Here is a 25665-nt window from a genome sequence, read left to right as displayed (position 1 = left end):
CCGCGCCAGCCGGCGGTCGGCCCCGCCCCGCGGCCGCCCGGCGGTGACTCGGCAAGTGTCGGGGCTCCGGCGGCGCCTCCCGGGGCAGCGGCCGGGCGGCAGCGGCGCGGCGGGGGCGTGTGCGTGGGCTGGCGGGGCCGGTGACCCCGCTCCCCCGCCGTGGGGACACGGCAGCGGGGCTGACGGGCGGAGGCGGGGGGCGCGGGAGGCAGCACTGGGCAGGCCCTCCCTCCCTCCCTCCCTCCCTCTCGGGATCACCCCCCCGGGGCGGCGGCGGCGGCCGGGGGCGGGGGAGACCCGGAGCTAGGCAGCGGGCAGGTCGCCCAGCCAAGATGGCCGCGGCTGCGCTCGCCGCTCCCGCCGCCCCGCGTCGTCACGGCGGCGCCGGCGGCCCCTGCGCCGCCAACATGGCGGCGGCTGCTCCGCGGCCGGGTAACATGGCGGCGCGGCGCCTGCGCGGGGGGGTCGGCGCTTCCGCTTCCTACGGAGGGAGCGGGACGGGACAGGACGGCGCGGCCCGGCCCGGGCGGCGGAGTGCCGCTGCCAGCCGCTTTCCTCTCTTCCAGGTGGGCGCCGGGATGTCGCTCTCGCTGAAGATGCTGCCCTGCAAGAAGAGGAGAGCGGCCGTGGCGGGGCCGCAGAGCCCGCGGGAGCGCGGCGGCGCCGGGGAGGACGGGGAGCTGCCCGGCGCCGGCGCCTCCTCCTCGGCGGGGGCTGCCGATGGCGGCGCCTCCTCCGCCAGAGCGGGGCCGGGCCGGGCCGGCGGGCAGCCCGCCTGCGGCGCGGCCCTGTGGAGGGGGCCCGGGGAAGCGGCGCCGAAGGGCGGGAAGAGGCTCCCGGGCAGGCCGGCCACGGGCCCCGCTCCGGAGGCGCCGGGCGCGAAGGAGGCCTCCGCGGCCCCGCCGCTCCCCGAGGGCCCCTCGGCGGCGGCGGAAGGTAACGCTCAGGGCTCGCCTCGCGCCGGGCCGGCCCGGTGGGCCGAGCTGCTCCGGTGGCTGGTTTGTTTTTTCCGCCGCACCTCGAGCCGGCGGGCGTCCAGCTCGCAGAGCCGCGGGGCGCCGGCCTCAGCACAGGCCAGACCTCACGGGGAACTTGGGGAGCCGCTTACCCCTAGTGCCGCCGAGCACCAGGCGCTTTCAACTCGCTTTTTTCCAATTTTCCTAACTAAAATGCGCAGGTTTCCAGGCCTGCCCACGCTCCCCGGCCTTGCCCCCCCCGGCCTTGCGCCCGGTAGCTGGTCTCCGGGGGGGGCAGCAGGGTGGGCCCTGTGTGTTGGGTGGCTCCCGCTGGCCCTGGCAGGGCTCTGCGAGCCCAGGCTTCGCTGTGGAGCGGCCACCTGCCCTTTGGTTTTTCAAAACAAATGTTTGGCTAGTGAGTTGTGACACTGGCAAAAGCATGAGCTGCTGCTTCCAGAAATACTGGCTTTCAGAGGTTTTTGTCCATATTTGCTATCATTCTCAGAAGATAGTTCAGGCGTTTGCAGTAGACGTCCAGGGGGACCCTGCTGAGCCCCCCTGCAACAGGCGATGCAAGTAGCCCCTGGGTTAATAGCGAGGCGCGGGTTTGGTGCAGAACATGGGTATTTGGGAAGTCTGTGGAAAGCCCAGGTGAGCTTTGTGTTCTCTGAGGTTTGCTCAGTGGAAGTGTGAGCTGGCAAGGGAGGCAAGAGGTGTTCACGGTCAAGGTGATAGTAATTCTGTATCTCCAGCTGTCTTTAACCTTACTGAAGTGAGTGGTTCTTTCCTCAGATGGCCCGTCCCAATCTTTTTCTCTTCTGACATACATCTTTGAGTGAGCTCAGTTAGATTGGAGAGTGGATCTGGCAAAAAAAGTGGGGGTGTGAGGGAAGTGTGGGGGTGGTGGTGTTTCTTCCTCTCCATCTGGATCAACTCCCTGATCGGATTTTCTGTGCAGCTACAGCAACAGCTGTGCCAGCCCAGAGCAGCAGCTGCTGCAGTGTCGGGGAGCTGGTTTTACTGGATGACAGTGTGTTTTCTTACTGGATTAAGGTGTTCGTGAAACTTTAGGTTTCAGCTGGTTTTTAATAATCGTATACCTGTGTAACTACAGGCTGCAGCAAAAGGGACGGCGCTTCCTTGTTTCCTTGTGAAAAGTGTCATCTCTGGTTCTCTTGCTGCTGTGATCAGCTCACTGATTTGACTGAAAGCTACTTTTGTGTCAGGAGAAAGGAGCATGGAACAGGATTCCGTTCCCAGCTGTATTCTAGGACTCTGCAGAGCAGGAGTGAGAAGGGCACGTAGCCACTGCTGTCAGCAGTAGTGTAGTTTGAAAGTGGCCCAAGGGGGCTGTGAAACTGCATCTGAAGGTTGCAGTCAGCTGTGCTGGGCTAGCTGTGAATAACCTGTCTGGGTGAAGGAGTGCCTGCTGTCGATTTGTTGCTGTGGTTGCATTTATACAACAGGGAGTACAACCATGTTTTAAACAGATCATCTTTTTGTGACTGGATCGTTTGACAGGAACAATTTTGAGCGTAGCTGTGCAGAACTGGTAGTGGAGGGAACAAGACTGAAACAGCTGGAGATCTCTTTACCTGGAGCTGTTCCAGCAAGATGGGACTGCTGCTGCAGCGTTCAGCCTGCCTGCATCACTTTCACAAGCTGGGTTAGACTTGTGCAGTTTTGAATGGGTCGTGATAAACTTCTGTAATTGCAGCAGCCTCTTAACTCTGCTCTGTCTGTATGGCATATCTGACTACAATTTAGCGTATACTGTTTACAGGGAAAACACCTAAGCTGTATACAGAAGTGGAAATGAATTCACAGAGAGATCCGTATCTGACTGAAAACCAGTCTGCAGTGCCAGAGTCTCCAGTGAGAAGTTCTTCGCAGCTGGCTGTTAGAAGTCCTACCATGGTAAAGCCACTGAAGAACATTAGAGCTGGTGAGTGGCCCCAGCAGAGTGACGAGAAAAATGAGGATTTGGGGCAGTTGATTCCATTGCATAAGCTTTGTGCAAGGGACAGACCTGTGACTTGATGCAGTAGATGCAGAACTCTGGAAATGTGTGCACTACAGCAGAGGCTGTTTAGGTGCGATGTTTTTTTGAAGTTTTCACCCCATGCTCCTGTAATTCAGTGGCTAAATAAACTGTAGGTATCCAATGAAACTTGGTGGAGCTGACCTCTGTGATTTTCTGTTACTAAAAACACTGCTTTCCTTTGGAGGAAGTTACAATTCTTTAATTTTCCTGAGTCAGCAGAGCAGCACCAACTGAGGAGCACTTTAAGTCCTAGAAACTGTCATCTGCTCTTGCTGTATGGCCCCTGGAGTTTTGCAACTTTTAATCTGGATGGCATACTTAAAACACCTCCTGGAAAAGATGTAAAAAGGCTGCTGAGACCATTCTGTCAAATCACTTTTAGAAACGGCAAATACATAACCTTTATTTGCTTGACTAACGTGACCCACTCAGGTCCTACAGAATGTGAAGCCATTGTTCAAAAAACTGCGTCTGGTTCTTACAGCCATCTCCATTTGGGTGATCTCCTTATCAGCTGTTGGAAAGCTGCTGCCACTTCAGTAGCTGCAGAATTTTAGCTTTTTTTAAAAAAAAATACTTACATTGTCAGAATGTGCTGAGTGTGAAGTACCTGAATTTTTAGATTCCATTTTTATTCATTTTCAGAGGAGCAAGATGGAGAGGATATTGAGAGAAGGAAGAGGAGGAGGAAGGCAACCAAAAGGAAAAGAGAAGGGAAAAGTCAAGAAGAGGAAGGATCTTTGTCTTGTGACATCAAGCTGGATGATACCCTTGACCGCACCTTAGAAGATGGAGCTAAACAACATAACCTGACAGTTGTCAACGTGCGAAACATCCTGCATGTGAGTGCGGTGGGACTGTCACGGGGAGTGGAGAAGTGCCCAGCTTTCTGAGAAAGTACATGCTAGACTTGAGTATGGTAGCAATGGCAGCACTTGATTTCATGGACGAGGAAGACTTGGTAGGCACCCGTGTCCTAACCTCTGCTATAAAAAGCTGTAAAGAGAGAATCCTGTGGTGTCTGTGTAAGTTACCTGGACCTGGCCTTGTTAATAGGTATCGATCCCTGACTTCCATCTATTTACAATGGCAAATGGGTCTGTTTTACTGTACTGCAGTACAGTAATAATTGAACTAAAATGCATGCTTCTGGTTCCAGCTGAGGCGGTGTAACACTGTGAACTCAAATGTTTCTTGTTTTGAGTGAACTGTTTCATCATAAAGTCCTGACGGAATTCTAGTGGTGTTGACAGAAATGCATTACTCTTGGTTAATGACCCAAACCAACATCAAAATACATCACAGAATTTCCAGTTATAAATGAACTGCAAGAAGAGTATTCGCGTTGTCACAGCTGTGTAGTGAAACTCTTAATTCTACACCTATATTAGGTTTAGATTTTGGTTTATCTCACAAGCAGGGTCTGGAGAGCAGTAGTATTTATTTTCCCACAGGATCGCAAGTTGTGCTTTTCTTTTTTCCCCTGCAGCTAGTGATGTTCTAATCCGGGTGATCTCAGATATGTTTCCCTTTTTGCCATCCCTGTGGCAAACAAACTGGAGACTGCCATGATTCTTTCAGGCAGATTCATCAGCTGATTTTGTGCAAGTGCTGTAAATTAATGCCTTTCTCTGTCACACGGTGCTGTGGAAGGGCTGTAAATATCTGTCGCCTACCCTCCGTGGAACCTTATGGTGTCAGTCAGAAAATGTAGTCATGGATACCGGGGTCTCTTCTGCCTTCCCCTGTTTCTTTCAGATATATAGAATGCTTTCTGAAATGATGTAGCACAAGGTTTCAAAGAGTAGATTATTACGTACTTTCTCTGGAGAATTAGAGCCTTGCTATTTTGAAAGCTTGTGAGTTTTCTGTTGCAGGTTCAGAGCAGCATTTTTCATGTGGCTGGGGTAGGCAGATTTTACTGGTTGTATGACATGGGGGAAGGGAAATTGGCGTGGGCTTTTGTTGCGCCTGTTTTCTTCTGCTGGAGATTTATTCTGTGGAGCACTCACAGATATATAGTGCAAATGTTTCTATCGCTGCTGTGCTTCATATTTTCTTGTCTAATCACTGAACAATCTTTTTATCATACAATTCTATAATATTATATGTTATATATTATGTAATATATGTATATAATATATATTTAATATAATTCTATTATAATTTGTCGTACAAAGTATATTGTATGCTGAGTATTTATCCATCATCTTTCCTTAAGTAGATTTCTTTTTAAACAAACTGAATGTAAAGGAGACTTTTTTGTGTGTCCCTGTAGGAAGTAATCACAAATGAGCATGTGGTTGCCATGATGAAAGCAGCCATCAGTGAGACAGAAGATATACCTTTGTTTGTAAGTAAAAAGCTTTTTCAGTTGTTCCAAATGCACGCTATCTTCAGCAGTTTATCTTCTTGGTCCGTGATGTGGTATGGAGAGAATAGGTGGTACCATAATTTAAGTTTCATTACCAGATTTGCCACCTGGATGAATTGAGTAGTGTCTCTGTATGAGTTTAAATTATGAAACAGAATTATGAGGGGTTATTTTTGACGCTGCTTTGATCATGTCTAAAAGGTAGTGGATTTGAAAAAAAGAGACAAGTCTTGTAGTGAAGAGTTGCTGGGGAAAAGTTTGCAGTTAAGGAAAATAGCTGAATAGGTTGCTGTTGTGTTGTTTTAAACTCTCAGGAGCCCAAAATGACTCGTTCTAAACTGAAGGAAGTTGTGGAGAAAGGAGTGGTAAGTACATCATCTGCTTTTACTATTGCACCCTCCTCTTATGTGAATGGTTTTGATTATTGTAAAAGAAGTGTGAAGTGCACTTTTAAGTGACTTATTCTTAAAATGAAAAAAATAAGTTAATGTAAAATAGAATTCATTTTAGATGAGCAGAATAGAACAAGGTGAGAGTTAGAAAATGCAGTGAATTGACAGTATCCATTATACTAACGTTATTGCTTGTAAAGATCATGCGGGCAGTTTAGAAAGCCTTTGTTTGAAGTTTGTTGTTACTTGGCTACTTTGGAGAATGAGAGCTCAAGCTCAAGTACTCATGTGATTTGATAGATTGTGTAAGCTGTGCAACACCGTGCTTTTCAAAGACAGTTAAAGTGGTTTTGCTATCTTTAGGTGATTCCAACATGGAATATATCTCCAATTAAGAAGGCAAATGAGGTGAAGGTAAGTGAACTACTGCTGGGAAATCGGAGACCATACTTAAAGGCACCTTGCTGAGCAAGGAATTTTTTGGAGGGGCGGAGCAGACTCCTGTTGGGAGTATTGGTGACCAGGAGCATTGCAGACAGGGTGGGCAATGCAGTTAACGTAGCAGCAGGAGTGCAGGTGGCCCAAAAGAGCTGCCTTCAGGGGAAGACAGAACATGGGGAGGTGATGACATGCTCCTCCCTGGGACTGTTTTATACGCTGTAGGACTGCCTGGAAATGTGGCCTTGGTCTCAGGTTCTTTTCCTGAGCTCTGCCTGCTCCAAAAGATTTGTTACCTAGGTGTAGGCAGGATTCAGCAGTGTAGCAGGAGTGAATGGCCATTCAAGTACTAGAAACATGTCTTTGAAATAGTGTCTGCTCATGCAGTGTTTCCGTCATATAAATGCTAAATAATTTTCTTGCACCTTTTCAAATCACTTCCTTTGCTTAACCAATCTTACTTTAGTAATTTCTTTGGTTTCTTCAGCTTTTGTCAGTAGTCTCCTTCCTCTCTGACCTTCAGGGATTTTCCTCAGTTGGAAATCTCTGATCCTGATAGACATGCACTCTTACAGGCAAGACAGTCCACCGTTAAAAAGTTGATGCCTTTTTTCTGTTCTGTTGCAGCCTCCTCAGTTTGTGGACATTCCTCTTGAGGAAGATGATTCTTCTGATGAAGAGTACCAGCCTGATGATGAGGATGAGGATGAGACTGCAGAAGAGGTAAATGCAGCTTGTACAAAGACCTGTTTCGTTCAGCATGCATGGACTTACCTGTGTGTTTAAGGTAGTAGAATGCTTGCTTTATTTTAACATGTGAAAACTTTTAAGTTGTCCTGGACATTCTAGTAATCTTTCTTCAGTGCTACTTTATTCATTTGGCTAAAAAGGAGTCTTTGGAATATTAGTTGAAGCAGTGTTTGATTGTGGCATGATTGTTTGATTGCGTTTTGCATCTTTTGTGCTACAGAGCTTACTGGAAAGTGATGTAGAGAGCACTGCTTCTTCTCCTCGGGGAGCAAAACGATCTAGGACAAGGCGATCATCTGATGAAGAAGGCGGGACGCTTTGCGAGGTGAACTTGTTTTTTGCTGCCTTTAGAAAAAACTTTCAGTCACTAGTCCTAAATTATTAATGCAAAAGCAAAAATACACGTTATTGCTTAAAGCTGTGTGACATTACAGGTGCTATGTGGCTTTAGGGTCCCACTCCAGTGGTTCCTGCATAAGTAGTGAAGTGCATCCCTTGCAGAAAGAGCTTAGTCTAAAATAAACGTGATTTTTCCATGTTCTACTTGTCATGGGTTTGGTTTTCGGAGGGCTGGGGGTGTGCCACAGTTACTAGTGTTCAGGTTTATCAGCTCTAGTAATGTTGACACTGATACTCAAATGTTCCAAACGTCTCCTTTCCTCCAAGTCTTTTGAATAGTAAATTTATTTGTACTCTGAAAACCAAACTGAGTGTAATATGAAGAATCCATTTCCTTCTGTGAAGCGTTTATTTCATTTCTATTGTGCTAGACACTGGTCAAGCAGAAAAGGAGATTTATTCTGTCCTTGGAAATTTATGTTCTAAATAAAACCTTTTAACACAAAGGTGTTTTTAATTAGATGGAGAAGGTTACTACATCTGTTGTTAGACATATTAGTGCTGAAGTAGTTCCCATGGGACCTCCACCACCTCCTAAACCAAAGCAAAACAAAGACAGCACGTTCATGGAGAAGCTGCATGCAGTGGATGAAGAATTGGCTTCAAGCCCAGTGTGCATGGATTCTTACCAGGTACTGGTTTGGGGGATGCTGTAATCGTGTGGTTTTAATTTGAATAAAATTTGTTGGAAGGAAGGTAGCTTTCTGGTGTTCTCTGCTCTCACTTTTGCTGCATCTTGCTCTCCTTCTGTAACTTCAAAGAAGTTGAATCTCCATAGTGTGTAGGATGCTAGCTTTGTGAGAGAACAGAGGTAGCTGTTAGTAAAGTGTTGTTAGTGACCTGTGCTTTTAGTTTCTTGTATTGGAACTGCACTATTTATGCTCATAGGTCTCTCGCTGCCATTGATCTGGCTGTTAGATGTAATTCTATGACATTTACATAATTGAGGAAAATAGTTTTCCTTTTGGAAGATATCCTGTCAGCTTATTTGTGTTTTGCAGACAAGTATAGATTAGCACCTGAGGAAGCTTGGTTGTAAAGAGAACCACTGTTTCATATTAATAATCAGAAAAATATTACTGGTCTGTGTTAGTGTGCAAGGGTGAGGGGTCATGAAGAGACAGTCCTGTGCTGCTGCTGCTCGGGATTAATGTCGGATAGCAAAGAGGGCAAACTCAGTAAAACATACGTGAAACAATCAAATACTGCAAATGGAGATTGCTTCCATGGTAGCAGATATGAGTTTAGGATGAGATAAATGAACAATAATATATTTATAAACAATAGTGGTTTAATAGCAAGAGTAATGGAAGTTTACTTTTCTCAGGCTACCAAAGTAAATGATGCTTTGTGGCAGGAATCTTAACATTTTTGGTATTGGGCTTTTTCGGCTGGGGTGAAAATCCCACTGCTGGAGAAACTGAGGAAAGCAGAGCTGTTGTAATTCCGTTGTGCTTTTCCTTCACCTCTTAGTCTCTGGAAGACAGCCTCATTGCCTTCCGAACCCGATCAAAGAGACCGCTGAAGGATGTTCCGCTGGGTCAGCTGGAGGCTGAGCTCCGAGCCCCAGATATCACACCTGATATGTATGATCCCAACACTGCAGATGATGAAGAATGGAAAAGGTGGCTTGGAGGACTCATGAACGATGATGTGGAGAATGAAGGTATACAACAGATACATTGTCGTTGTTGTTGTTCACTGGAATTAGGGGTTACATTGAAAGCCTGGAGCTTTTTCTTTCTGTTTATACATGATGTTCTTGGCTGTAGCCATTATCTTGTTTAGTAATATGCATGTTTTGCATGCCATCAGCTTTCCTCATCTTCTCTCTGGACATTTGTGAGGGTTTTTAAACTTCAGGTGTCTCACTTGTAAATATTTATTAGCCAGCACATGCAGTAACTGGTAACCAAAACTAAAAGTTACGTGTTTTAGCCCTTAATCCATTGTGCTGGGTCCTGAAGCTGGTAGCATTGATATACCTGAATCTGAGTGTGTCATGCTCCTTGTTAGGGACATGACTTGTTTTGGTAGAAACAACTATTTTATTCTTCAAGGAGAAACAAGAACAAGCTTTGGGGCTTGACTTCCTTTTGTCCTGAATTTACTAGTTCCTTACAGTTTTGCAAATTGAATATAAAACACAAAGTGAAATAATACCACTTCAATCCTAAATTTAGCTGAAACTCAGGTCACAAAGAATGAATCTAGCTTTTCTTTAGAATGGGGATGGCTACAAATAAGGATGCTAGTAGCTCAGTTTGAAAAGAAGATGGGCTTGATATCACTTCCATAAAAAGGAACATTCATACAGTTTCAAGCAGTAATTGTAGCCCTCTTTGTGCCTGGTCAGGTAGTAAATGAAGTGCTTCTGCTCCTGGTAACTGATTGGTCTTGGGGCAGGGTAGTGATTTTTCAAATCATGCTTCTTACTAGATGAAGCAGATGATGATGATGACCCCGAGTACAACTTCCTGGAAGATCTGGATGAACCAGACACAGAAGATTTCAGAAATGATCGTGCTGTGAGAATTACCAGTAAGTCCTTTGGGAATCCCACCTTCTTTGGATCCATTCTTCCTTGTTAGGATTAGTAATATATTTTGAAAAGTGAGTGTTTTGTTGCGAAGATTTTGCAGTGTTGGCTAATTAAAAAAATAAATAAATCTGTGTACTGACTTGAAAAGCTTTTCTGTGCAAAGCTGGCTTTCTGTGAATACATGAAAGGATCTAGCCAGAGCTGCTGTGCCAGCAGATGCAACTTCACCCTGTAGCAAAGACTGAAGAATAATACATAGGTGATAGTACAGTCTTTCATAAAGCTTCAGCCAATTCAGAATTGAATGATTGCCTTATGACTTGAGTGTAATTAAATTTTCTCCAAGTCCTTACAATCTTTGAGTTCGTTTTATAAACATACTGCTTTTCATCTTTTCAGCAAAGTGCACTTGGTTTAGGTCTTATTACAAGGTAACATAACTGTAAATTTAATTCTGAAAATTAGTTTTTATATTACGTTTTTGAACCAAAACAGTCTTGGCTGAAGTTTTTTGGGGCCCAGCATTAAAAAGGGATATAGTATCAGGAGCCTTTCCTTCTTGGTCCTCTCTCTGCAAGAGGAAGGTTTCTCTTTGCAAGAGAGATTCCTTAAATGACTTGATATTATGACAGGATTGCTAAGTGTTTCTTGGAAAAGGAATCTTCATACTTCTTTAATTTTACTTGCAGAAAAGGAAGTGAATGAACTGATGGAGGAGCTGTTTGAGACAGTAAGTGATAAATTTGGTATAGCACTGAAGAATAGATCTTGGATCTGACATGAAGTCCCTAAAGCCATAAAGGGGTGGTCTCTGTAAGATGCTTAGTGCAAAGGGCCCCACCATAAAAGCGTAAATTTTAGCCTTTGGAAAGAACATACATAGGAACTTCTGTAAGTCCCTGCAGAGGTGAATGTCTGTGCTAAAAGGATCATCATGAGCTTTATTAGCTGAAGACAGATGATGGTAAATGCACTGCTTGAGCTTTCTATTCCTGACTGTTGCTACACATTTGCTGTCAGTTTCAGGACGAGATGGGTTTCTCAAACATGGAAGATGAAGGTCCAGAAGATGAAGATAATGTTACAGAGTCACGGCCAAATTTTAATACGCCACAGGCACTTAGGTAGGATAATTTTGGTTACAGTTGTACAATTAAATAGTTACAAGTCTGTTACGATAAAAAGCCTATGGTTACCTGCAGCTGTACTATGCCATCCACCAAAGAGATAATAATGCCTTTTCAGCACAGGCCACTGTTTTGAAAGCTCTGAGTCATTTTGATTGGTGAGATCGAACACTTGACCCTTTTTTTTTCTGTCTGCCACATTTGACTTTACTGATTGTGATGCATCTAAAGAAAACGATGATAACAATGAAAATGTAACTGTTCAAAAAGACAGCAAGAATGCCGGTACTGAGAGATTGGTGCTGGCTATTCTGTACCGTAGCTATAAACAGCTGAGGTTTTTCAGAATGGTGATCTGTTCCAACAAGCCAGCGTCTCTAGTAGAGGATTCTTTAATCTCCATGCTATAGGTACTGTCCCTGTGTATTTAAATTGTGTTCATTTCTCAAGTCCATCCACATATCCCCCCTTTATTAGGCTAATTCTTCTGAAAAAATAGCTTCACTACCTGCAAAGTCACTTCAGCTGTTAAACTAACACTGGTGGAGCAGGATACTGCATGGCTGGCGATAATGCTTCAAGGCAGTGGGTAGAGGAACAGCAGGTACTGGGGTGGTGCTGCATGTGATCGAAGCTGTGTAGGACCTGAGCGAAGAAGGTCCCAACCTCAGAGTGATAGCCACTTTAGCTGTCTTAATTGTTGTGCTTTACACTGTCATGGTGGGTGTAACGTTCTGGAGTAATTTCAAGAAAATAATACTTTTCTTGCCTTTAAAAATGTTTATTATTGTTAAGGGGTGGAGTAAGGGTCACTTAGCGCTCTTAAATTTTTATTTGATGACAGGAAACACTTGAGGAGCTGGTTTGGCCAAGTGTGTCACCTTATCTTTTAAGTAAATATCTTGGATGTAACAGTGGCCTTTTCTAAGGAAAAAGACTGCATAAGATGGCTGAGACCTAGGTCTGACATAACTAAAATGTTTGGAAATTGGCTTTTGATGATTTTTGGTATGGGTTATATTTGAAACAGTGCCCGCAAGAGGAGAGTCTAAGGCCTTTATTCTAGGTAATAATACCGCTCTAACCAGTTGCAGAAACTGGCTAAAGGGGAACTGTGGTATGAGTGGTGTCTCCTTGTTTATGGGGCAGATCAGCTCAAGATCAAGCTGTTTCTGTTTGGGAAAGGAGCTAAAATGAAGGCTGGAGTTTCTTAATACTCTCTCTGGGATGAGCAGTACCAGAGGGGAGTGCAGCAATTCTTAAACCAGCTACAGACTAAAAGCAGGGAAACGTTATCTCTCTCTTACTATTTGTGTGCCTTTGTCTTTGATGGTGGGTTGTATGTGTCTTCGGTGGGCAGTTCTCCCAGTTGTTTCTTCCCCAGTTTTATCTATATACATAGATATATCTATCTACAGGATTCTGAAGTTGTTTTTTGGTAAAATACCCATTTGCTAGGGTAGTTGTTTTTATGACACCTTGCATTAGTAGCATGATGGAACAACTTTACTTATAGCTGACTTCAGGCCTATTACAGAAGTGAAGCTGATCACTAGTAGAAATCAGAGTATTAACTGGTGTAGCTAAAATAAAGTAAGAATCTGTCAAAAAGCAGGGAATAGTCAAAGCTGGTTTTGAAAGGATTGTAATATGTATATCCTCTTTTCTGTGATAGGAGTAGCTCTTACTATAGTATCAGCAGATGTCTAGTAGAGTATTCTGCATGAAGCTAGGTAATGTTTGGGGGTTTTTTTGGTTTTGTTTTTGGTTTTGCTTTTTTTTTTAAGTAACAGCATTTGAGTCAGTGTGTGATCTTTCTGGAGATCCTTGTGGTAAAATGCCACCCATAATACTTTGGGTTCAGACCTTGCCTGATGATACAAGTTAAATAAGATTCGTTCTAACATTCTAACATTATCTTAGATCCTGACTGCTGTTGAGGGTATCTGAGCACTTGAGTGAAACAGACATGGGGTATGATTGGGAACAGTGGACAAGACTGTTAACTGTCCTTGGAATAAACAGTTGAAGCATTACATCCCAGAACTATAACAGTGCTGTGGTAGATGAAAAGATTTATGTATAAACCAACTGTATGTATGCTGTCAAAGTGTGGAGTAGTACAGGGATGATAATTCTGAAACTGTGCATTCCAGACACAGAGTAAAATGTTCTAAATGAACGTGAATGGTTATTAAATCATACGCTTATTTTATTTTGGTCTGCCTGATCTCAAACAGATTTGAAGAGCCTCTGGCCAATTTACTGAATGAACAACACCGGACAGTGAAGGAACAGCTTGAGCAGCTGAGAATGAAAAAATCCTCAATAAAGCCACCACAGGAGATAGAAAAATCAAAACCTCAAAATGAGAAGCCTCTCCAGAGCCTTGTTCTGGACAGTGTGCAAAGAAAGAGGCTCCAGCAGCAAATGCAGCAGGTAATAAAACGTTATTTGGTCTGACCCAGTGAATATTTGCTGTATACCATAGGGGGTGGGAGAGCCAATGGTACGGCAAGCACTTTGGTGTGCTTCCTTAAAGAAATTAATTGAAGAAGCTACATTTGCAGCCAGAGCTTTAATAGGTGATACTCACATGCCTGATTCAACAATGAAAGGTAATTTGAATTGATTGTGCAAAGTAGAGCTTATTTCTTGGCATCTGTATTGTTCTCATGTGAGTTAGCTGCCTTGGCATGTTTGAATTCTGACTGTAATCTGTCAAAATCCTGTTTTCACTAACTACTTTATTGCTTTCTGAGAATATTAATACACGGAGTTCAAGATCCTTAAGGCAGCAAGGAGGCTGCAGAGCAAGATCGCTACCCTGGACTTCAGGAGAGCAGACTCTGGCCTCTTCAGGGATCTGTCTTGGTAGAGTACCCTGGGATAAAGCCCTGGAGGGCAGAGGGGCCCAGGAAAGCTGGGTAATATTCAAGGGTCACCCCCCCCCAGCTCAGGAGTGATGCATCCCAACGACGAGGAAGTCGGGCAAAAATGCCATGCATGGGTGAACAGGGAGGTCCTGGCCAAACACAAAAAGGAAGTCTACAGAAGGTGGAAGCAAGGACAGGAGGAATATGGAGAAATTGTCCTAGCAGCTAGGAATCAGGGGAGGAAAGCTAAGGTCAGGAATTAAATCTGGCCAGGAACATCAGGGGCAAGGAGAAAAGCTTCTACAGGTAAATAAAAGGATATTTAATAAAATAAAATTAATAAAAATGATAAAAGGAAGACTAGGGAAAACTTGAGTCCTCTCTGGAAAGAAATGAGAGTCCTGGTTACCCAGGACGTGGAGAAGGCTGAGGTACTTGATGGTTTTTTTTCATCTTGGTCTTCACCAGCAAGTGCTCCATCCGCACTGCCCAGGTCGCAGGAGGAAAAGGGCGGGGGCTGGGGGAAGGAAGAACCACCCGCTGTTGGAGAAGATTAGGTTTGAGATCATCTAAGGAACCTGAAGGTGCACAAGTCCATCTGATGAGGGAACTGATAGATGAAGTGGCTAAGCCACTCTCCATCATATTTGGGAAGTCATGGTCATTCGGTGAAGTACCCAGTGACTGGAAAAGGGGAAATGTAACCCCCATTTTCAAAAAGGGAAATAAAGAAGACCTGGGAAGCTACAGGCTGGGCAGTCTCACCTTGTCGCCTGGCAAGCTCATGGATCATATCCTCCTGGAAACTGTGCTGAGGCACATGGAAACTAAGGAGGTGATTGGTGACAGCTGACATGGTTTCGCTAGGGGCTAATCACGCTTGACAAATTTGGTGGCCTTCTATGGTGGGACTATGGTGTTGGGGTGTGTATTGGGTCTGGGTGAGCCCGCATCAGCCCTCACAGCACTGTGCTTGTACCGGGCGCTGGGAAGGCGGCGATGACAAACCAGTGCTTTGGCCACTGCTGAGCAGCGCTCGCACAGCATCACGGCTGTCTCTCCAGCCTCCCCCACCCCGGCCATCGCCAGTAGGCTGGGGGTGGGCAGCATCTTGGAAGGGGACATAGCCAGGACAGCTGACCCAAAGTGGCCAAAGGGATGTCCCATACCATATGGCGTCTGATGAGATATAAAAGCTAAGGGAAAGGAAGAAGGGGGCATTCATTATTTACGACATTTGTCTTCTGGAGCAACTGCTACATATACTGAAGCCCTGCTTCCTGGGAAGTGACCAAACATTGCCTGCGGATGGGAAGTAGAGAATAATGTCTTTTGTTTTCCTTCGCTTCCACATGTGCAGCTTTTGCTGTTGCTTTATTAAACTGCCTTTATCTTGACCCACAAGGGGTTTTTCCATCTTATTTTCTTCCCATCCTGTACTGCTAAGGAGGGGAGTGATAGAGCAGCCTCGTGGGCACCTGGCATCCAGCTGAGGTCAGCCAACCACAGTGTATGAGGGAAGAGCAACTGATGTCACCTACCTGGATTTGTGCGATTCATTTGACACTGTCCCGTGTGACATCCTTGTCTCTAAACTGGAGAGACACAGATTTGACGGATGGACCCACTCAACAGATAAGGAATTGACTGGATGGTTGCACTGAGAGTTGTGGTTAACGGCTCAATGTCCAAGTGGATACCAGTGACGAGTGGCGTTCCTCAGTAGTCCATACTGGAACCAGCGCTGTTTAACATCTTTGTTAGTCCCATGGACACTGGCATTGAGTGCACCTTCAGCAAGCTTGCTGACATCTCCAAGCTGTGTGGCAGGGTGGATGTGCTGGAGGAAAGGGATACCATCTAGAAGGAACTTGACAGGCTTGAGAGGTGGGCCCGTGTGAACCTCAATAGAAATTCAGCAACCCAAGGGCAAGGTCCTGCACCTGGGTTGGGGCAATTCCAAGCACAAGTTCAGGCTGGGCAGAGAATGGATTGAGAGCAGCCCTGAGGAGGAAGACTTGGGTGTGTTGATGGATGTGAAGCTCAACATGGCCTGGCAACGTGCACTTGCAGCCCAGAAAGCCAACTGAATCCTGGGCCGCATCAAAAGAAGCGTGACCAGCAGGTGCCGGGGGGGAGAATTGCCTCTCTGTCATGAATCACCTGCTGTCACGAGGTTGGAGGTGAACCTAACTGTGTTCAGCTCTGGGCCTCCCAACATAAGAAGGACATGGACCTGTTGGAGTGAGTCTAGAGGAGGCCATGAAGATGATCCGAGGGCTGGAGCCCTTCTGCTGTGGGGGCGGGCTGGGGTTGCTCAGCCTGGAGAAGAGACGGCTCCGGGGAGACTGTGGAGCAGCTCCCAGTGCCCGAGGGGGCTGACAAAGCTGGAGAGGGGCTTTTAGCAGGGCCTGTAGCGATAGGACAAGGGGGAATGGCTTTAAGCTGGAAGAGGGGAGGTGGAGATTAGATGTTTGGAAGAAATTCTCCCCTGTGGGGGCGGCGAGGCGCTGGCACAGGCTGCCCAGAGCCCTGGACATGCGCAAGGCCAGGCTGGATGGGGCTGGGAGCGCCCCGGGCTGGTGGGATGGGTGTCCCCCTGCCCGTGGCAGGGGCTTGGAACTAGATGATCTTTAAGGTCCCTCTCGACCCACACCATTATATGATTCTAATATTACTCTTGATGTAGTTTGGATTTTTTTTCTTCTCCTCCCACCACGCAAAACTGTGTAGAAATACAGTCTGAACATTTTAAAAGCTATCAGCAGCGTCGATGAGAAGCTGTACTTCGAGAATTTTTTTCCGTGTCCGTAGAAAGTTGAAGAGGACTTCGCAAAACTTCAAACTTACTGTCAACTGAATCGGGGAGGACAAAGTTTTGTGTGAACTTGATACAGGGTTTGCTGAGTAGTTGTTTTGATATCCTGCGTACTTCGTGAGTGGCATGTCTTGGTCTGTGGCAGCAAGGAAAGAGCACAGACCTCTCAGATATGAGCTAAAGAACGGATCTTGCATTGTACAGGTAGATTTAAGTGACCTTGTTAATTTTTGAGCTGCAAAGCAAGATGTACGGTGTTTGTGTGCATAATGGGGAGTTCTGATAGCTGAAGGCATTGTTTCTGAAGAAAAACTTTAGTATTTAATTAGAAAAAAACATCCTTTGTGTATTGATTGTTATGGTATGAGACTTGGCACAAAAGGGATCTGCCCTAAGACTTAAACAGACGGCGTATTCAAAATCTGTGTCATAAACTTCTTGCCAGTGGATATTAAAGTTTCCCCTCAGTTTTCTGTTGCTTAAAAGGTTTTTTGAAGTCAGGATGTGATTTTTTGGGTGCTCGCGAGATACTTCTTGTGCCTCTATACTTATGCTTTCCAGGTTCTTGGATATCTGATAACACTGAAAATAATAATTTGTCTGGTTTTATTCTTCCAGCATGTTCAGCTTCTGACTCAAATCCATCTTCTCGCAAGCTCCAACCCTGCTTTAAGTTCAGAGGCTGGTACTACCAGGATGTTTTTGGTAAGGCTATTCTAAAATTGAGCTGCATTAATTTTAGTGATTGCTGGTCACTGAGATATTTAGAGAACTTAATTTATTTAATTGGTCCCATGAAATTGAGACAGACTACCACTCAGTAAGGGATTGATGTTGTTAGCCTACTATGAACATGCTCAATATTTAGACAAATAATTCACATTGTGCTGACTAACAGTGCTTTGAATTGGCATGTCTTTGTATTTTTTTATTTATTATTTTCTTGGAAATACTGAAAACAAAGCTCAAAAAACCACAACTTCTGCAATTAGTGAATATTCTGTGACCTTGAAAGTTTCTGGGAAGTTGGGGAATAAAAAAAAAAAATAAAATTCCTCTGTTCCTAGATTTGTAATGCTCAAAAATAAGATCTGTAACACTCTACTTTTTTTTATGGCTGTCACTTCACCAGCTTTTATTTTTTGCATTATTGCGTTGCATGTATTTGTTCTTTACCTTCCATTTGAAGGCACGTTCTTTTATCTTTTTCTGTGTTCGACTTTGCAGAGTGAGCTTGGTAACTTTGCTCGAAGCTCTACAATCCTTCGTCTGTCGTTCAATCCTAAGTTTCAGACAATGTTCCAGCCATGTAACTTGAAGGGAGCGCTGCAGCTCATTGAAGATTTTCATGCCCAAGTCCAAGTTGACTGGAGCCCTCGCAAAGCTGTAAAGAAGAGTGGTATGTGTTTGAAGGGACAAGAGGCAGGGAAGCATTTGCAGCAAGAATTATTTCATGCTCTGCACCCTCCAGATGAAATATGGTTCAGACTGCTGTTCAGAACGATACTTTTTATTTTTTTGTTAATTTTGTGACATTTTTAGATAAACCCATCCACTTTATTGACTCCCTTTTTGCTTCTTCAACTTGCAAGACAGTGAAGCATGTTACATCAGCTGTTGACTTTTGGCATCATAATCCTGCCATTTATTGTTCTGCAGATGATGTTTTGAGCTGCAGAAGTCCATCAAGAAACTATGAAACTGGAAATAATTGTGCCAGGTGTGTTGGTTAACACACATCAAGGAAATTTTCCTTCTGTTGGAGTATGCTAGTGAAAAAAAAAAAAGCTCCAACCTGTGTCTTCCAAATAGTTTGGTTTGTGATTTTTCTGCTACCTAGAGGATGGCAGAACCTTGAAATAAACAGAGCTTTTTACAGGTGCTTTCTCATACAGAGCAAAAGAAAAGATGGAAGGGGCACGTAATTGTACCTTTTGCTGATATAAACTTAATGGGCAAAACACAGGAAATACGCAAATTCTAAAAACCAGGGAGAAAATCTCTCTCTTGATGCAGTGAAGAGAGTAAAAGAAACAGTGCTTTTGAGAAGTTGGTTGTGAAAAAACATTGTTTGTTCATTTTCATATCTGTTAATTCTTTTCACAGCCAATGAATTTCCATGTTTGCCAAAGCAAGTAGCATGGATTTTGGCAACAAGGAGAGTCTTTATGTATCCAGAGTTACTGCCAATATGTGCCTTGAAAGCAAACCCTCCCCGGGACAAGATTATCTTCACCAAGGCAGAGGACAAGTAGGTGTTAGAATTATTGAATAAAATGCATATAAACAAGACTCCTTTGTTAAGGAGAATTTCTAGGACGCAGATTCTGGGATGTCTGTGTATTGTGCAACAGCACATCCAAATAGCAATCTGCTGTACTGTCTAAAGGACTTACTGTCTTCCCCCCCCACCCCGCCCCACCCCCCCCGTCTCCTTGTTTCTTCATTCTTCAGTTTATTAGCTTTAGGTCTGAAACATTTTGAAGGGACAGAGTTTCCAAAGCCTTTGATCAGCAAGTATCTCTTGCCAACAAAAACTGCCCACCAGCTTACAGTACGAATCAAGAATCTCAATATGAATCGAGCCCCTGATAATATCATCAGAGTAAGTGACGCGTTCAGATTATGGTTTGGTGTTCTTCATATTTGTGTGTCTGGTTGGCGTTTGTTGCACAAGAGGAGATGTGCTGTTTGTTCCAAGGACCTTTTTGTGTGTGTGCTGACACTTTCTTAAAATAAAATGTCTGTCATCCTTAGCAATGAGAATTTCTTCAAAAAGACCTTGTCCTCTGTACTTTGTGAGTACTTATGTTACTATTTTGACTCTTTAGAGCCCAGCACTTGCAGGCAGTCCTAGTACAACTGTGGCTTCAGTAATCCTGACAAACTCATACAAATAAACTTCAAGTAGCGAAGCTTAAACAAAAGTGCTGTCTGCAGTCAGGGTGAAGGTCCAGCTGGCCAAATACCCCATCACATAAGCTAATGGCCACTGCTGAAGAAAGAGTAAGAACCAGAAACACTTAAAGCAAGTACGCCTGCACATCTGCTATAACTTCGTGCTTGCTTTTGAGAGAAACCAAGATGGCAGTGAGCTCTTGTTCAGCCTTTTTTTTTTTTTTTTAATGTTTCTGTGGGTAGTACCTTATTAAAATAGTAGTGATGAGAGTCGCTTTATTGACATGAACACTTTTACAGAGCACATTCCTTATCCTGCATCCCAGCAGTTACTGGACAGGTGATCTGACCACAGTCATCTTGTCTTGTGTTCTCTCCACACAGTACTACAAAAAGACAAAACAGCTGCCCATTCTGTTCAAGTGCTGTGAGGAAATCCAACCTAATGAGTGGAAGCCACCTGTGGAGAGAGAAGAACATCGCCTGCCTTTTTGGCTAAAGGTACTTTCTGCTATTACTCATCCAGCACAGGGTGGTGGTTGCTGGTTTCTTGTTGGTTGGTTTTCTTTCAGGTTTCTTTGTTTGGGTTTTGGTTTCTTTCTTTTTCTTTGCAGCCTCTAGGTCCACAGTGAGTTGTTTGATAAGCCTGCAGCTCTGATGTCAAAAGGTAGTCTGATCATATTGCATGGGAGCCTGTGTTACCCCAAGTCTAGCTAGTAAACATAGCAAAGCCAGCAGCACTTGGCAAGTGCAAGCATTACAAGCATTACACACTGCTCTTGGTGCTTGTCTGCCCAGCTGCAGTACGTGATTGAACTTACCAGGGACATCCAGCATTTGGTCTCACATCCTCGTTTTGCTACATGGGTGTATTTCTAACGTTTCTGGTTTGATGTGTTGGTTTTATTTGGCTTTGTGAATTTGTTAATCAACGTAGTCTGACCCTTGCCTTACGGTTAGCAGTGTTGCCATCTTTACCAGTCAGTCACTGTATTACAGCCATGAGAAGAGGGTGTGTTCTTCCCCCTTAAAAACCTCACCCTCTAAGAGAAGAGAAGGAATCTGGGGGTTTGGGGTGGGGGTTTTTAAGTTGCAGGTATAGTGACCATGCCTGCGAGTCAGTCTAGGACTGTATCTGAGGAAAGAATTGGAGCCAGATGCCATGAAATCCAGTTCTCTAATTGCCCGTTGTATTTCACTGTTACAGTGAAGCTTCCTTCCCACGAAATCTTGTATTTATTAAGGGAACCTTTACAAAGCAATTCGGTTCTGTTGTGTCTTTCTGGCTCTCAGATTCTTTTGAAGGCTTTGGAGTAAACTCATGAATATGAAGTAATATACGGCAAATATAAATTAATATACAGCAGTAGAAAGTAAATACTTCACTTTTAGAAGCAAGATGGTGTCTGTCGCGTTCTGTGGTGCTGTTTGGAGGCTGTAATAGAGAAATAGCCTATGGACTGGACTAATAAACTCTTGTTCCCTGTAGGCAAGCTTGCCCTCCATTCAGAGGGAACTGAAGCAATTAGCGGAAGATGCCAGGGAGATGCCAGGTTCACCTGATGCAGAATCTGTCTTTTTGGGGACAGGAAAGGACACTGCAGACACAGAACGTGATGAAAAATACCCTCTACTCATGCCAAAGGGACTAGTACTGACCCTAAAGCCTCTTGCCAATCGATTCTCTAGGAGAGCATGGAGGAGGCAGAGGTCTTCAGCTTTGAAGCCTGTTCTCATTCGACCGAGTCCTTGCCTGCAGCCCAGTTCCAACGCTATTAACATCCAGAAAACTGTGAAGTTGTCCCAGTCAGAAGCTCCTCCCAGCAAAGTTATGGTTCAGATTCCTCGGCTGATCCAGCCGGCTACGGTTATGCAGACTGTGCCGGGAGTGCAGCCTTTAAATGTTCCAGCAGTGGTAGGAAGCGGGGATGGCTTGGAATTCCAGAATGTGCTCTCCACTTCACATTCAGACTCCAGACAAGCTTTCTCAGCTGCGGTACCACCAGCTCTAGTGTCCTCAAATCCAGTAACTTTTCAGCCAAAAGTGATGTTGCCAGCTTTGGCCGGAGCAAAAATACGCAAACCTTGTGTTCGTAAGGGATACCAAAAGAAAAAAGGGACAAAATCTGCCCCACTGATAAAGGCTTCGGCTTTGATTCAGCCATCTCCTGTGATCCTTACTGTACCCGCTACCACCGTGAAAGTGGTTAATATAGGCAACGGTTGCAATATGATTCAGCCCATAAATACAACAGTTGGTAGAGGCACTCAGGCTATTCCAGTTACAACCTTATTGGTAAATCCATCCACTTTCCCATGTCCATTAAATCAGCCTCTAGTGACTTCTTCAATCCCTTCGTTGATTGTCTCTCCTAACCCTGTTGGTCTTTCTGCATCATCTGTTGGTGAAAACGAAGAACAGCTGAATCTGGTTCCTGCCTGCCTGGCTGGAAAGAACAAAAGTACCTATCCCACGGTGGAGCCCAAGGCAGAGCCCCCGGAGCTGTACGTTTCATGCTCCGCTGTCTCCCCCAAGGAGGAGTGTGGTACAAATCCTTCCACTTCAAATAACAGCAGTCAGGAAGAGGTAAATAAGAGCGACTGCTGTAGCTGGACAGTGGTGGAAGGAGACGAGAATGTCTCAGAGCCCTTGTCTGTGGACCTTTTGCCTCATTTAGAAGATCCAGATGAAACGGTGAAAATCGAGCCCGAAGAGTCCAATGATGCTACCAAGGAAGTGAATCCAGTACAGAAGAGGGATCTCTTATGCGCTGAAGTGAAGGAGGAATTCATGCTGGATCTTGGTCAGGAGCTGAACATGGAGGCTGAATGTTCATGTTCAGATGACCTGAAAGAAATTAAGAAGGAGCAGCACGCTTTGTGTGAGGAGAAGGGAGAAGAAGAACGACGGGCTTTGCAGTCGACTCCCCATGGTGAACAGCAGATGGATGCAGGTGTTGTTGCTGGACCACAAGTAAGCAGTGAGTCTCCAAAGAATCTTTCTTACGCAGCAGATGTTGAGGCTGAATTTAGTAGTCCGCTAGGAAGACCAGAGGATTCGTCCAGTATTGATGGCCAGTCTGTTGGGACACCAGCTGGCCCTGAAGCTGCAGGAGAAAGAGAAGGACAAGAAGAAGAGGAAGAAGATGATTTTGATGATTTTACACAAGATGAGGATGAAGAAATGTCATCAGCCTCAGAAGAATCTATTCTTTCAGTGCCAGAACTTCAGGTAAAAGCAAACAAAACTTTAAAAAATCTTGCTAATGCCAAATGTCTGAAACACCCTAGTGGAGTCAGGGCAAATCGCATTTTGGATCCAGTTGAAAAGCTGGACTGTTAACTATACAGTAGCACAGTATTGTGCTGTTTTGCAGAGAAATTGGACACCGTTTTTTCTGGGAAGATTTTTTAAGGCCAAGCTAAGGGAATATCATGCAAATACACAGTTCTAAATTCTGCTCAGTTGTAAGGACTTCCTCAACGGAGGCTGTCCTATAATAAGAAGTACTTAAAGGGAAAATTATTTTCCAGGTCACAGTTGCTCTAAGCCTGATGATCATTAAGGAGTTCCGTCTAACTTAAGGCTTTTGTAAGTGGCAGATTCTGAAATTTAATTTTGTGTGTGATACAAAAATAGGCTGTTCTGGTTATTACTGAATTCTGTCCCTTCAGTGGAATCCTCTAGTTGGTCAGATGTCAGTCTGTGAAATTGGCTGTTAGAATTACAATGGAGCGAGCTAGTTACTGAATGACATGAAAACAAACACTAGATGAAAACAATGTGACTTTTTTTGTTGTTGCTTTCTAAGGAGACAATGGAAAAACTTACTTGGCTTGCAACAGAGAGACGTTTAAGCCAAGAAGGAGATTCTGAAGAAGAGAATTCCCAGGAAGACAACTCTGAGCCTGAGGAAGAGGAGGAGGAGGAAGGGGAAGGAATAGAGAGTTCACAGAAAGATGATGAAATATGTGGAGATATATCAGAGGAACCTAAATCTGCCTTCACGTTGACAAAGACTGCCCCGCAGGTGGAAGCCCACAGAATCCCAGCAGGTAAGTTCCGTGCGTTTCTTTCGATAGAAGGCAAGGGGAAATAGAGCTGCTCTCTGCGTTAGAAGCAGAACAATGGGGAAAACTATCTGGGTTTAATTTCACTTAGCGTATCTGAGCATCACTAAGCTGTCCCTCTGGAAGTCAAATTTTGCAACACAGTCACAATTCTGTAAAAACAGTTCTTACCAGAGGCCCTTGTGCATGTGAAGAGAGTGTCTTTAGTCCATCGTAATGCATTTATGCTTCGAAAATTTGCAGGTCTAACATTTGTGGTTTGTGTCAGTTAATCCTCAACACCTATATAAGAACAATATTAAATAGTCAAATTTTTGCCAAATTGAATTTTGTGTTACAAGGTCATGTTGGGGGAAAAATAAATGAAACAAAATAATACCTTAACAGGATCTAGCAAGTAGATGAACTTGAGCAGTGCACCTTGAGGAGGTGGACCTCAGCCCGTTAGACCAACAGATTCCTAACCTAAAGACATAAAAATCTTGATGTAGCAACTCTTGGTACACTATTACATTCCATATTACATGACACCAGTTACTTATCTATGATGTTAACTCTCTTTGTGTAAATAATAAGCTAAAAGAATAATTTGCAAGTGTTAACAGCCAGCTCTCATGCTTATACTGTATCTCTGTTCACCCACCGCGACTTCTTTGCCCCTGGTATGCAGTAGACGTATCTATTAGTTCTTAGTAGATTGTTAGCTGAGAAACAGAATGGGTTTGTTGCTGTATCCAGAGATTTTTCCCATCAGATGCTATAAACAGCCAATTTAAAATACGTTAGCCAGCCTGACTCACGAGAAGCAGATTGCTCACACGCTTTTTTTTTTTTTTTTATTTTATTATTACAGGAGAGCGTAAGCAGCTAACTCATCACTAGCTCTGAAAACTTGCTTTTCTGTTGCAATATCGGTCTAGAAGAGTAGTTGTCTGCCAGCCCAGGGAATGTATGAAAAGCACCTGTACAACTTGCTTTGTGTTTCTTCACAGGAGAAAACATGAAAGCCCCTGGGAAGAGCAGGAGCTCCCACAGAACCAGGAATAAGAGGGGACGGGCTCGTGCTAGCAAAGATACATCTAAACTGCTCCTCTTGTATGATGAAGACATCCTAGAGAGAGATCCCCTGCGGGAACAGAAAGATCTGGCATTTGCACAAGCCTATCTAACCAGGGTAAGCCAGATTGGCTTGTAACCCAGAAGCAGGAACATCGGATACTTTGAGTCCTCTTAACTCTGTTCATGCCTGAGCCGCATAACTGCCAGTTCTAACTGGGTGTGCTGGATCTGGTCAGGATCGAGTTATCATTCTTCCTAGCACCCCAAATGGCGGTTCTTGACTTGCTAAGCTGTCTTTATCTTGACCTATGAGTTTTCTTGCTTTTGCTTTTCCTCTTCCCTCCCCTGTCCTGTTCTGGGGAGGCAGGGAATGTGTGGCCGTGGGGGCGCTTAGCTGCTGGCTGCAGTCAGTCCACAACACTGGCCTCCTAATTTCAGAATTTCAGTCTTGGATTTTGTTCCACTCTCTCTTGTGAGCAGTTCAAATATATCTTAAAGGAGGAGACTTGGTTGGCTCAACAAAACTGGAAGCACTGTGTAAATTCTGAGTAGCAAGAGATCAAAGATTACTAAATTAACTTGCTTTCTTCCTGGATGTTATGTAGTCGTGTGAAAGTGTCTTGCTCTTTCCAGGTGCGTGAAGCCTTGCAGCATGTTCCTGGGAAGTACGAAGACTTTCTTCGCGTTATCTATGAGTTTGAGATCAGCACGGACAAGCGAACAGCTGTGGATCTCTATTCCACTTTACAGAAACTATTGCATGACTGGCCACAGTTGCTCACAGATTTTGCTGCCTTTCTCTTACCAGAACAAGCTTTGGAGTGTGGATTGGTAGGTAGAATTAGAGAAGGAGAGCAAATTTTAAGCAGGCTTGTGTGGGAGTGAAAGAATAAGGAATTCTTTCTAGGGCAAGGAAGGTAA

The 25665-nt window shown here is 44.5% G+C and overlaps 1 protein-coding gene across 6 annotated transcripts in view; it reads left to right on the top strand.

Moving 5' to 3' along the window:
• Nucleotides 1–120: 120 nt before the first annotated feature.
• Nucleotides 121–25665, top strand: part of LOC119139973 (GON-4-like protein) — a 32034-nt gene continuing 6489 nt past the window's right edge. For 4 of the 6 annotated variants that reach the window (XM_037370849.1, XM_037370848.1, XM_037370847.1 and 1 more), the window contains exons 1-23: nucleotides 121–936; nucleotides 2740–2901; nucleotides 3646–3842; nucleotides 5279–5353; nucleotides 5689–5739; nucleotides 6130–6180; nucleotides 6832–6927; nucleotides 7175–7279; nucleotides 7815–7985; nucleotides 8827–9019; nucleotides 9793–9894; nucleotides 10585–10625; nucleotides 10916–11019; nucleotides 13263–13461; nucleotides 17335–17421; nucleotides 17944–18115; nucleotides 18823–18967; nucleotides 19171–19321; nucleotides 19999–20115; nucleotides 21104–22846; nucleotides 23427–23670; nucleotides 24678–24859; nucleotides 25378–25575. In XM_037370849.1, coding sequence (XP_037226746.1) covers nucleotides 333–936; nucleotides 2740–2901; nucleotides 3646–3842; nucleotides 5279–5353; nucleotides 5689–5739; nucleotides 6130–6180; nucleotides 6832–6927; nucleotides 7175–7279; nucleotides 7815–7985; nucleotides 8827–9019; nucleotides 9793–9894; nucleotides 10585–10625; nucleotides 10916–11019; nucleotides 13263–13461; nucleotides 17335–17421; nucleotides 17944–18115; nucleotides 18823–18967; nucleotides 19171–19321; nucleotides 19999–20115; nucleotides 21104–22846; nucleotides 23427–23670; nucleotides 24678–24859; nucleotides 25378–25575 — 5190 coding nt within the window. In that variant the 5' untranslated portion in view covers nucleotides 121–332. Of the gene's footprint in view, nucleotides 937–2739; nucleotides 2902–3645; nucleotides 3843–5278; nucleotides 5354–5688; nucleotides 5740–6129; nucleotides 6181–6831; nucleotides 6928–7174; nucleotides 7280–7814; nucleotides 7986–8826; nucleotides 9020–9792; nucleotides 9895–10584; nucleotides 10626–10915; nucleotides 11020–13262; nucleotides 13462–17334; nucleotides 17422–17943; nucleotides 18116–18822; nucleotides 18968–19170; nucleotides 19322–19998; nucleotides 20116–21103; nucleotides 22847–23426; nucleotides 23671–24677; nucleotides 24860–25377; nucleotides 25576–25665 lie in introns of those variants that run through there. The other 2 variants (XM_037370851.1, XM_037370852.1) reach the window with 2 other exon arrangements.

The sequence above is a fragment of the Falco rusticolus genome, chromosome 19, assembly GCF_015220075.1.
Source record: "Falco rusticolus isolate bFalRus1 chromosome 19, bFalRus1.pri, whole genome shotgun sequence".
Taxonomy (NCBI): Eukaryota; Metazoa; Chordata; class Aves; order Falconiformes; family Falconidae; genus Falco; species Falco rusticolus.
This window is presented reverse-complemented; position numbering and strand designations above follow the sequence as displayed.